General features: G+C 41.1%; 1 protein-coding gene across 17 annotated transcripts in view; it reads right to left on the bottom strand.

Annotated features, from left to right (window-relative positions):
• The window catches only part of CLASRP (CLK4 associating serine/arginine rich protein), a 900118-nt gene that overhangs the window by 752092 nt on the left and 134922 nt on the right, over positions 1–13104 (bottom strand). For all 17 annotated transcript variants that reach the window (XM_085625696.1, XM_085625697.1, XM_085625686.1 and 14 more), the window contains 2 exons: positions 7723–7820; positions 4480–4581 (listed from right to left, as the gene is read on the bottom strand). In XM_085625696.1, coding sequence (XP_085481822.1) covers positions 4480–4581; positions 7723–7820 — 200 coding nt within the window. The remainder of the gene's footprint in view (positions 1–4479; positions 4582–7722; positions 7821–13104) is intronic.

Here is a 13104-nt window from a genome sequence, read left to right as displayed (position 1 = left end):
ACTTAAATGTGTAGCATTTTCTCGTTTCCGGCCTCTCACAAAATCTCCATGCTTCTCTTTGAGAGTCCCTAGTGTTCAAATTTTAGGTCCTCAAGTGCTATGCGCCCAGACTGTGGGTTACCAGTTACAGGTGGCATATTTGTCTCTCCTTCATTGTGAGGAAGTCCTCAGAGTTTGGTAAATTTTATTTCTCCATGAAACATCTGAGGCCTGAGAACCACGTCTGCATTGCCCATTGAGGCACAATGAGGATTAGTGTCCTTGATGACAGCTTGCACTTTATCACCAGTGTATCAGTGGGACTGTGGGGAAACACATATGCAAATGTACCTGATCAGTTTATCGATCGAGCATTCCCCTTTGACCAAAACTACGAATACCTGGACACAAAGTGTTGGCATTTTGCATTTTTTGGTTTTGCTAACAGATCTATTGCTGGTGTACTATCTTTGAATCACTCCTTATAGAAGGTTTCCTTGCTGACGTAGGATGTCTGCCTCTATGGTTTATACTCTTGGTAAGTTTATCGCCATCAGGTCTATGCGTCTTTGAATAGCTCATCGCAAGATTTCCTATGCCAGTTTGGAGAGTACATGTGACCTTGCCCCTCACATGTTGAGGTAGACATAGTGACTGTGTTGTTCGTCTAGGACAATACTCTGCTCTGTGCGTGGTAGGTCTTCAGCGCTAGGACCAGCATCTCATATATGTACTTCATTTCTTTTATTGGATTCTAAGTCCCACTAATGTCGAGGTGCCCCATGGGTGCTCTCCACCCCATGTGGGATGCATCTGTTGTGATGGTCACTGTTGGAGTTGATGCCTTGAACGGTCTCCTTCAGTTATGTTCTCTAGGTTACACCATTGTATCTCTTTCAGCACTGCTTATGTGACAACGAATAGATCTCCTCCAACTCCATTTAGCCTGTGCCTGTGACTATTTGTTGGAGAGACATTCTTGTATGGATCACATGTGTAACCTGGCATGTGGGACAAGCGGTTTGCAGAACGCCATAATGCCCATGAGTTTCATCACAGTCCTTACTGCCAGAGACCGTCCCTTCTGGAAGAGGTTGCTTTTTTCTCCCTTGAGTTCCTGGTTGCACTCAGGAACACCTTCTCCTGGCTGGTATAGTGTCCGGGATTATTTTTCCATATTTAGGGAGAACTCCAACATGTGAAGAGTAAGCATGACTGTATGTCCCTCTGGCATTACCTTTGCAAACTCCCATTTACTAGCCAAAAGTCTAGGTAGGGATGAATGTGGATCGCTCCCCTTAAGTGTGCAGCCACTAATGCCAGGCACTTTGTCAAATGCTTGGGGCAGATTTTATACCGAAAGGTAAGACTTTGAATGGTAATTTATCTTGTCCACAACAAATCCGAGGAGCTGCTTGCGTTGATTATTCAGTATGGGCAGGGAGAGTCTTTCAGATCCACCATGGCCATGTAGTCTCCCTTTTTGAGAAGCGGTATGATGTCCTTTAGTGAGGTAATTTCTGTTTAGTATTCGTAGGTCCAGTACCGATCTTAGTGGCAGATTGGGCTTTGGTACCAGGAAGTATCCAGAGTATACACACTTGTTCATCTCATCTTTCAGTACTCTTTGTAAGGCTTGTTTTTGCAACAGCTCTAGTACTTCCTGTTGAGGCGGTGACAGTTCTTTTGAGTTGAGCCTCTTTCCCTAAGGTGGTACTCTTGGTGGTCTTTTCCTTAGCTCAATGCAATATCTGTGTTGCACTACATTTAATAACCCATCTGTCTACTGTGATTGTCTACCATTCTCGGAGGAATCCCCCTATCCACCCCCTCCCCCACTGGTGCTTGTGTGTGGAGAACGGGGGACTGAGTAAACAAATCACCTGCTTGTGGTTGCCAAACCACTGTTTGCTCTCTTCATTGTCCCCTACTGTGAAAATGTTGCCATTGTGCATCAGGGTGCTGACATAAGGGAGTAGGCACCTGCAAGGCCCTTGCTGGCTGAATGTTGAATGAGGTATGCTTAGTTGGAAAACCTTTTTGCTGACATTACCCCTTTTAAAGGTTCCTCAAAATTGCAATGCCTACATTGCTCTTGCCATCGTTGTCTTCTATGATCTGATAGAGGAACTCATTGACTGTCTGCCCAAATAGATCCTCCCATGTAAATGGCATGCTGATCACAGATGCCTGCACTTCTGGTTTGAAACCAGATACTCTGAGCCAAGCAGGCAGGCCTCCTCAGAGTTGAACGTGTGCATTTCTGTCTGCTTTGAATATCAGCAGCATCAAGCGCCAAGCTGAGGCAAGTGCTTCCGATCATCTTGCCTTCCTGTATGACCACTTTCGCCCTCTTGAAATATTGCTCTGGGAGGTGCTAAATTAAGTGTTCGATTTTCTCCAACTTCTGAGGGCCATAGTGATTGAAGAGAGTGCTCACGTTTTCAACCTTCCACTGGGTCGCAACCCCTCTCTCCATATTCCTGCTGAACATCTCAAACCTCATACTCTCTCAGTATGGAGGGTTGGCCAGTAGACGTGGGATTTATCCCTCTCTTCCTGGCTGTTGAAACAATAACTGTGTCAGCTCAGGTGTTGCTCCTAATAAACAGCGGTTCTTGTGTCAAGTGCTTATACTTCTTCTCGATCGGGAGATGACCATCTTTGAGGAAGCAGGCTATCGCAAAGACTACTTCTTCTGGTCAAAGATGCTAGGAGACATAGGGATGTAAAAGGCTCCATTTATGGCTCTGCATGATCATCTGCTGGAGTTTGACTCTATGTGTGTCACAGCTCGCTTTACCAGCGAGTTGTATGTTGTTGGGACATCAGGCGGCAAAGGTCTCGAGGGACAGGAGTCAACAGCTTCTTCTGGAGAGTTGGCATCGAGCTCCAGCCATGTCTCTTCTTATGTACTATCTCCATCATCGAAGGTAATTTCCTTATTGCCTCCTTCCTATGTGTATAGGAATTCCTCTTGCTCCTTAATGCATGGCTCCAACATCAAAGCTCTTCCTCCACGACCCCTCAGGGCTCCTGTGGTTTCAAATTGATTCTAAACTTCTTTAAGGACTCGTCAAAGTCCTCCTTCTTTTGCAAAATGGTCAACATTTCTGGCGTCTTTTTCGTTTGACTTCTCTGGCCCACAGTTGTGCATCAAGGGTCGTCTACTTCTTCAATGAAATCAAAGGTTCCTTGCATCAAAGGTTCCTTGCCCTTTGATTCTTTCTCGCCCGACTTCTCTCTATCACTCCTTGTTGTCTAAGTGGTCTCAGAGGGTATAACCTCCCCTGGTGTCCTCAGGCCTTTAACCGTGGGGCTCTTTTTTTTTGTTGCATTTACCACCTCCATTCGGCGAATGTTTCAGTTTATTTTTTTTTTCCAGAGATTTCACATCCATCTTTGATGGCTCGGTTCCCATGTGTGCACGGTGTTACCTGCTGGCATCTTTTGTCGTCTGCCTCTTTTGCCGCATTCAGCCTTTCAAGGTCTATTGCCCCTTCCTGGGTGTCTGAGCCTACTCCGTGTGCGAGCGCTGCCTGCTCTAAGTTTTCGTCCTCTTCATCGCAGGATACCTTGATGTCTGAGTGAGATGTGCTTTTGCTGCAACTGCAGTGTCGCATATTGTGCCCACCATTGTTTGTCTCTAGCCTTAATGGTTTTTGGCTGAAATTTGCCAGAGGCCTCGCAGCCTTCGGAAAGTGCAGTCTTTATGTAGGTACAAAAGGCACACTTTGTGACTGCCCAGTGCAAATTTGTGGTGACACCAGAGACAAAACCCAAAAGGTTTCCCCCTTAGGTACCGGAGTGAACATCCTCCGACTGTGTGGTTGAAGTCTGATACCTCGAAGGAAAGTCTTTACCGATGAAGTTTCACACCATTTTTTTACTTTTCCTTTGCTGCCTCTAGCTCGCCATAGCCCTTTCTTCGATAAACCATTGATGCAATCATTGGAGCGCCTCCATTCTGCTTCCAGACCCAATGGCAGAAAAAAGAATCCGAAGATGGTGACCACGCCATAAAACTTCAGGATTGCATGTCTGACGTCCCAATAGGACGGACACACCACAATTGGTTGTTGTCAACAATGCCCACAATAAAAGAAAGAAAAAAATAAAAGAGAGAGAGACATTGCCGGACAAACCACTAGATAGCGGAAAAATGCATAGCATGTCAAAGCAGAAAAGATTCATGCCCCAAAACCAGGATACATGGTGACTTGTACAAGTTTGTCAGCTGGTATATATGGTAGGAACACCACCTTTGTTTCTACAAACTTACATATCACAGAGACATATCTTGAATAATATGAAGTATTAGCAAATAGGCTTCTCTGTAGCAGAGGGTGAGCAATGCATTCAGCATTTAAAAAAATGCTATTTTACAGAATAAACTAAGTTGTTGAACTTTAGATAGTGGCTGGCACAACACACTGACTAGACAAAGCAACAGTGTTAGGAAATACAGATGCCACAAATGTGTAAAAAAATCTAACTTACATAGTGGTGAGGAGGGGAGGCCTGTACTCTGGGATGTAGTCAAGATGAGCTCGCACATCAAACCGGTCTATCATGTTGTTTGTGTCTCCTTGCCATGGCATCCTAAGCAGAACATAATAGGGGTGAGGTCAGATTCAAGTCTACTGCCAGTCATAACAAGAACCAAATAAAGGCAACATTGACTTCAGTGAGGTACAACATGGTTTTCCCCAAGTGGGGCCAGGCACCACATTAATGGTGGTAGCTTGAACAATTCATTTATTTTGAGTAAAGACAATCAAAATATTAATCTCATTAAAAAACACAAATGAACAAAAAATAAAACTTGTATACATACTATACAGAAACATGTGACAATAAAGTGTAAATAAACTGAATCTTTGTCAAAAGAAAAGTCTAAAAGGTAACATGAAAATGCATACTCCTATCAAAAGCAGGATTGCACAAGCCTTAGTTATAGAAGTAAATTAGTTTTGATGCCTACAGTACTAGAAACAATCTTGTGGCAACAATGGTTCTCATTGTTATCATTTAATGAGAAGTCATGAATAAAAGGGCCTAATAGCATATCATATGATTTCACAGCAACACTTTACTTGAGAATTATTTCTGCAGACAGACAACAAACGCAAGGGTTCAATTACAAAATTCCACACAATGTAATCTGTCCACAAGTGCCAAAGCCAAACAATAACAGTAATCCAAACCTAGACAGATGGCTAATGTATGAGTAACACACAACTCAAAATGTTCTCTAGATATTCCATATTACAGTAGGAAAACGTCCTTGTTTGGTGGTTACTAGGACATGTTGACAACGTTTAGACCCTCTACCTAAGATACAAGGGTCTCATCAGTACTAAGGAATGAGGGGACTTCCTAGAAAAACAAATGTAAAAAAAAAAGGTAAGTAAGGTGTCTGAAATAATGCGGCTAACAATGTTATAAGTAAGACAAGGAGTTGCAGGATAGTCCCTGAAAAATAGGGCTAAAACTGCAAAGGCATGGGTAGTAGCTAACATGCACACCCAGCTGTGTAAATGAAAAGGGTAATTACTCAATCAGGCATGGGCCTGTATTGATAAAGAGTTATGATACGCGGAATTGAACTGAATTGTAATTGAACCCTTGTGTTTGTTGTCTATTGTCTGCAAAGATAATTTCATTCTCGAGTAAGGTGTTGCAGTGTAAATCATTTGGTATGCTATTATGCTTATGGACTATTAATCCCTCTTATTCATGAATTATCTCTTTAAATTATACCAATGAGAACCATTGTTGCCTCAAGATTGTTACTTACCTGAGGTCCCGTGGGTCTAAGGTTTGCTCTTGTAGCCTGATTAGAGTGTTTAGAGCAGTGGTTGCACTGTAACAGCTTCTTAAATTGAAGTCTTTACCCTATCCTTATGGTAAGGTTTGTATATTAACACTATGCCAGCAAAGGAGGCCCCTCTTTATACAGAGGAATATAAAGCTAAAGTGATAAGTGGACCGTCTTTATTTTCAAATAATATAGTTATTATTCCAGACTCAAACAAATTCTACTTTATAAACTAGAAAAAGTGAAAAAAACATGTTTGTAGAGTTACAGGCAGTATGCTTACAGAATATTTGAAACCAGGGATAATCTCATTTGACCTGCAAGTGAGGAAAGTTCCTGGTTAACGGACAGCCGTGCTGGGTTGGTGGAAAAAAACATTCTCTTACCTAAAGTATCCAGCCTCTTAGATTGCCTATCTGGTGAAGTAGTAAGGAACAGGCTGAGGTTAATCCTGTATGTGGAGGCTTGGACAACCAAGATCTCCGGATTGCGGTGCTGGGTAAAACAACAGCAATTACTACAACAGATTCAGATCACACTTCATTTTTTATACGTAGCATAATACTTTGCCATTTTTCTTTTTTTTATATTCTTTACATACACATCAGAAATGATTCAATTCCTTCTGATTGCAATGCATTATTATACAAAAAACAACAGCAACTTTTATTGCTCTATACACAATTATAAAGCAGGTTAAAAAAACATTGATACTTAGACACACATTTCCATCTGACCTCCTGTATCTCACTCTCTACTAACATACTACTCTCTCCATACCATGCACTCATGCCACACACTAATCTGTTAAAAAAATAAAATAAAATAAAAAGTCCTGCAAACACCAATGGAGTCTCTTCTGTCCTTTCTTATTGGTGTAGTGGCACCAGACTGGCCACAAAGGTAGTGATTGCACGTTTCGGTGGTGTTTAGAATTATACTATCGCCTTTTTTAGAACTCTTGTTTATTTAGATTTAGAAACCCACACACCAGGAGGGCAACGAAAACAAAAAAAATTTCATAAGTTTAATCAGCGATCCCAAACATAAGACTAGCAGACGATTTTTGATATTGGGACTTATTGTAGTCAAAAGAAGAATAGCAATCCACTGGTTGACCTCGCAGGGCTCCCAGTTAGAAAAGTGGAAAAAGGATTTAAAAGAATGGGCAATGGCTGAGGAAGAACACATGAGAAATACTAGGAAAGATAAGCTTCCAGAGATACTGATGGCTTGGGGGGCAATGATGCAAGAGATAGAAGAGACGACCGTGCAAACTCAATCTGAACAGTTGAAGGAGAAACACCACAGTGCAACAGCTATACATAGCTAGGAAAAATGAGCTTAAACCACCTAATGGATTAAAATACTTAAGAATTGGCGATACCATCTGACACCAAGTCCACCACTATGCTGACTTCATATTCAAGGGGGCAAGCCTTTACATAGGGATCAACTATGCTGTGGTCGAGGCAGAAGATGTCAATTCTTTAATGATTATTCATACGAGCTTCAAGAAGCCACAATTCAGCACATAACTAGCCTTCAATCTATTACAGCATGTTATCCTAGGGTCCTTTTACGTAGAATCCAGTTACATCTACTCCAGTTTCTACAGGGCCCCTCGCAAACTCTCCAGCACCTCTTCCAACAGGTAAAATACTGCTCCCTCTTCTTGCACCCATGCGTGCATGCGAAATCACAAAAAAAAAAAAATGGCAAAGTAATATGCTACATATAAAAAAATAATGAAAGGGTGGTCTGGATCTGTTGAAGTAACTGCAAGGTAAACTAGATTTCAAGCAAGTTGGCCCTATTTCCTGCATAATTGGAAAGTTGGCAGTATGTTATGATGCAAAAACTGGAAGTATATGAAGCACGACACGTATGTCCATATTTTAAAAAAAAAGAAAGGTACTTGCATATTAACGGGGCTCTCTGCTGCCAAAGCTACAGCGGAATCCAAGTGTATCTTGCAGGACCGACCATGAACCTGCAAAAACTGAGCTGGATCCTTTTTCTGTAATGTAATAGAAGTTTGTGAGCCACAAAGCAAACAAATACTGAATACCGTTTTTCTAGTTGAAATAATTCACTCTTAAATAGAAACAAATAGTAAAAGTCTTGTGATTGATGTGAAAGTAAATTAAACAGGACAGCCTTGCATGCAAGATATTTGAAAGTAAGATATACCCTAAGAAGTTAAATGCATTTTATATGTTCCTTTTAACATTGGTCCTCTATAAATTTAGTACAAAATGTCCACCAGGTAACTCATCTGGGAAGTCTTACAGATAGATCTGAACTTCTGAAAGGTGGTAGTGCTGACAATCATATACGTGAACTAAAAATATCTTTATTCTCACCAAGCAAGCACTCTATCAGCACAAGTTTTATCTTTACAAGGCACACTATGGAAATCACTTTCAAATGTGGGACTGGTGACTACTACACCTAGCTGAAGATTAGAAAGTGCAAAAAAGAGGAGCAGTTGATAGGGTTATATAAACCACAGAACAACATACCTTTCAGGAAGTCTACACTCACCTCCCTCGTCCATTTAACGAAGAGTTAACTCAAGATATAAAAACAATTACCATTTCAGGACACACAACGATTCGCTAATACCGGTCTGCCAAGGTAAATATCTGAAGGATTGCCAATGCAGTAGTCAAATAATACCTCCACAAACCGAGCGTGATGGTAATGACAAGAAAAAAAGTTTAACATATGTCAATATTTTCTAATAATCTTCCCCAAAAAGAAAATAAGCTGCACCAAGGGCATAAGAAAGCCAAAGTCAAGTGATTTTGTCACCTAACAGCAATTCTTGGCTCAACTGCATTACAAAAAAAAACAAAAAAAAAAAAACAGAACGGTTGTCTGTCTACAAACAACCGAAATATGATAGAAAGCGTGTGAATATTAACATTTAATTTAATTTTAATTTGAAACCTATATATGGAATGCCAAATGAGAAGTTAACTATCGAGAAGACATTATACAGTATGAATTTGTTACTTCATCAAACTAAATATACCATCTAATAGTCTAAACCTAAGATGAAAACGGAGAAGCCAAGATTCATTCCATGCATAATAACCCTTCAAGAGGGGTAATTTTTGAGCCTGCAAGATGACTGTAGAGGCAAGTCATTTATTTCAACAAATGAAAACCAGGAAAACAAAGGCTCGGTCAATAGAGCAATTGGTAGCAGCAATATATATTTTTTTTTAAGTTGCAATCCACTTGGAACTTACAAACAAAACGGCTCTTCCAAAGACAATACATGAGCTCTCCAAGAGTAGTTTAATTTGCATGGATCAAGGTCCGAGCCCAGGAATCGGTGTGTTTGAGCAGATATCTGACAAACATAACTCAAACCTTATTGGTGCCAAGATACCCCATCTGGGGTGATTCGAGCCCGTTACCAAATTAGTCATTCAATCCACACATTGGCAGCCCTAACAGGTCGCTTAGACAAAATGACTGAGACATTTTTTTTAGTCAGGCAGTCAGTCGATTAGTGTGGAAAAAAATAGTTTACCTGTAAACCTAGTTCTCTCTCAAGGGAATCTCCATTAAAATCTTAAGGATTAAATAGTCCCGCTCATGTGTGGGTCCCCTAGATGAGAGCTTTCAAAGTCATATTTTTTTTACAGTATTTTTGCCTTACTTCACAAAGGCCAGGGGGGGTGCATGTGACACAATGTACAATTTGCTGCTTTAAGACAGGCTATATTGACAAAGTCGACTAATTTGCTTTAAAAGCTGGAAGAAAAAAAAGCATAGTCTTCAAAAGGTATCTAAAACTAAATAACATTTTAAAATGTCCTTCATAATTTCTTTTTTACTTTCTTTTAAAGTGAATAGTAGGAAGAAAAGGCAATGTAAATGCAGAGGCATTAGTAGTGAAACATTGAGAAAAGAAGGCTACGCCTTCAAGGGCACTCTGACTTCCAATATCCCATTATGCCTTGTAGGTGACAGTATAGCCTGTTCTTTTTTTATGCAGCGAGTAGGAGGATAGAGTTAACCATATGCTTTCTCTTCACTTGCGGAGGAGGGAGGGTTGCCTATGATTTCAATGGAGATTAACTTGGGAAAGAACTAGGGTTACAGGTAAGTAATTACTCCATTTCTCTCAGGGGATGTCCATTGATAATCATAAGCACTGAATAGAGTAGTTAGTTCAACTCCTAAACAAATGGAAGATACAAAGTATGATATTAAGTGAAAAGATTTCTTAGGGAGGCTTGTCCAACTTGAGCATCTGCTCTCGAATCTGAATCAAAGCAATAGCGTCTTGTAAAGGTGAGACCGGATCTCCAAGTTGCCGCTTTACAGACCTTAGAAATTGGAATGTTTTCAAATAATGCAGTAGTAGCTGCTTTACCTCTGGTGGAACGGGCTCACCATTTCCCAGGTAAGACCTTGTTGGCATTCTGGTAACAAAGGATTATGCAGGAGACAATCCACCTAGATAAGGAGTGTTTTGTCGTAACCAATCCTGTGTGTAAGGGAACATAGCTTACAAATAGTTGTTTTGACTTCCTCAAAGGTTTGGTCTTCTCCAGATAAAAATTTGATACCCTAACGTTGAGAATATGGAGAGATCTCGCTGCAGAAGATGTGGGGCACTGAAAAAAGTAGGTAAGGAGATAGTCTGATTAACATGAAATTTTGATACTACTTTAGGGAGGAATTTAGGATGGATCCTCATTACTACCCTGTTACTATGAAATACTGCATAAGGCTTGTGGGAACATTAAGACTCTAGCTCACTAACTTTACAAGCAGATGTTATAGTGCCCAAGAAGGCAGTCCTCGAGCATAGGTGTTAGCGGCCTCCTTGATAGGTTTGAAGGAAGGACCCAAAAGGCGAGAAAGGACAATATTTAACTCTGATGGAGAAAGTGATCTCCTGTGAGGAGGATAGATGGTCTTGATGCCCTCCAGGAAATCCTTGACCACAGGTATTTTGAAAAAGGACATTTGTGAAGGTCATTGTCAGTAGGCCTTGATTGCTGCAAGGCCTACTTTAATGGAAGAAAATTGCAGTTTAGCATTAGCCAAAAAAAAAAAAGAGGAATGGAAGAACCACTTCTTGTCAAAAGGGAACTTGAAGAATGGAATCCCATTTGGGATTCTCTTGAATGGTTCTACTGAGTTTCCACTTCGTTTTGAGAGCTAGATGCGCTGCTCTCAATATCAGGAGGCGGACATAAGACTGTTCCTTCGGAGACCACATGCTTGACTTTGAAGATGATCCATGTGAGTGCCCTCAACCCAAAATGGAAGCATCCATCACAATGGTTTGTGCTGGGGTGTCTTAATGGAAATTCATGCCAGTCAGAAGGTTCTCCGAGCAGCTCCACCAGTTGAGTGATTGTTTTGCATGAGCGATTGGAATCACTCTGTCCTCCCATCTTCTTGAGTTGGTAATATTGATCTTCTAGACGCTGTTGCAGAGGTCTCATGTAGAGGGATGCATTCGGGAACAGAAAAATGCATGATGCCACTGATCCTGGAAAAGAGGATATTGGTCTTGCTGTTGGATAGGCTATTGTCTTCAGAATCCGAAGGAAAAATTGTGTGCACGGAGACTAGGACTGCACCCATATAGTAAAGGGATTGAAGTGGCATTAAGACAGATTTCTTGTAATTTACATGCAGTCTTGGCTAATTGAGGGCTACAACAGCCGTTTGATAATGTTGGTAAGATGGCACCGTTCTGAATAGACGAAAATTTACATTTTTCGGAGGTGAGCTGCCACGACTGCCATGCAGTTGGGGAAAGACTGTGGTGCAGATTTGAGATCTTGAAATCCTGAGATCTGAGATACCATATATTGGTAAGGGTCTCTTCCTATGGTGAACCTCAAGAATTTTCAATGCTCCTCTGCTTTCCCGATGTTCATAGGGAAATATTCATCTTGCACATCTATTGAACATAGCCAACCACCCTGATGAAGTTGAGGGTCGATTTGATGAAAAGACCATATTCTGAGCTTTTCTTTGCAAATCTATTTGTTTTCTTTTTTTCAGATGTATAAACGGGTTTATATTTGTTTCTCCGTCCTTTCTTTTTTTCCAGCAAGTAACAGGAAAAAATTCCCATTCCTTTGAGAGCAGAGTAGACCTGTTTTTGCAAGAGTATGGAGACTTCTTGCTGTAGTTCTTCCAGATGGTAAGGAGATTACATCTTTGGTGGAATGCATGGTGCCAGATAATTGAATTTGAGACAGTATCCATATTCTACAATATCCAGAACACATTTGTCAGTGCTTATTTGTCTCCACTTTTCCAGATAAGATTTTATACTTCCCCCCTACCGGAGTGGGTAATGAAGAAGGGGGAAGAACGCACTCCTTATTTGTCACTGGTAGGAGTTTTAGTGACTTGGGCTGATGGGTGGTGACCTCCTCTGTCCCTTGATGGACATCTGTGAGGTTGCTATCTCTGTGGCTGTTAAGGTTGCTGTTGTTGCCCTTTGAGCCATTGAGGGGTTTAAACGCTTTTATGGAAGCACTGCAGTATTAGGGCCTATAGGAATGTCTTCTCTATTCCTTCCTTTTTTCCAGTCTCACAGCTCTTAAAGTGTTGAGTTCAGTCTTTATAAATGACATGAGAACCGAAAAATGTGTTTTGAGAAAAAGGGAGGCTTACAATTCAGTGTTGAACATCAATTTTCAACCCAGTGAGTCTGTGCCAAGATAAGTAATGAGCGTTACAACAAACAAATGATGTTTGTTGTAAAGATAAGTAATGAAGCGCTAGACCATGACCATAGCCATGTGCTGCCAGTGTGGAGGTATCAGCACTAATGATCTGATTTGACACCATCATGCCCTCGTTGACAATTTCTTGAGGTCTGTCTCAGGGAAGGTCTTCTATGAATTGTTGAATAGAGTCCCACAGGGACTTGTCATATCTCCCAAGAAGACAAAACAAGCTAGCAGCCTTCACAGTGACACAGAGGGGTACTGTCCACTTTTCAGCATGCAGAATCCATCATTTTACTTTCCTCGTCAGGAGGAACAGTAGACAATGGGGCTGTGGAATGCAGTTTGTGGGCAGCAGAGGCGATGACAAAGTCTGGTGTAGGATCTGTGCGATGAAAAGAGGAATCCTGATCCGGAGGTTTGTATTTTTTCTGTAGGCGGGTTGGTATGGAAGCTGGTGTTAGAAATCGCTCCATAGCTTGTTCTAAAAGACCTGGAACCAAGGGAAGCAATGGTCTAGAGGCAGACCTTTGATGGAGTGTTTTAAAGATTACCCAGATAGCAAGCAGAGTTAGTCAG

Source organism: Triturus cristatus, chromosome 9 (genome assembly GCF_964204655.1).
Source record: "Triturus cristatus chromosome 9, aTriCri1.1, whole genome shotgun sequence".
Taxonomy (NCBI): Eukaryota; Metazoa; Chordata; class Amphibia; order Caudata; family Salamandridae; genus Triturus; species Triturus cristatus.
Note: the sequence above shows the minus strand (reverse complement) of the source record. Positions and strands in the feature narration are given on the sequence as shown.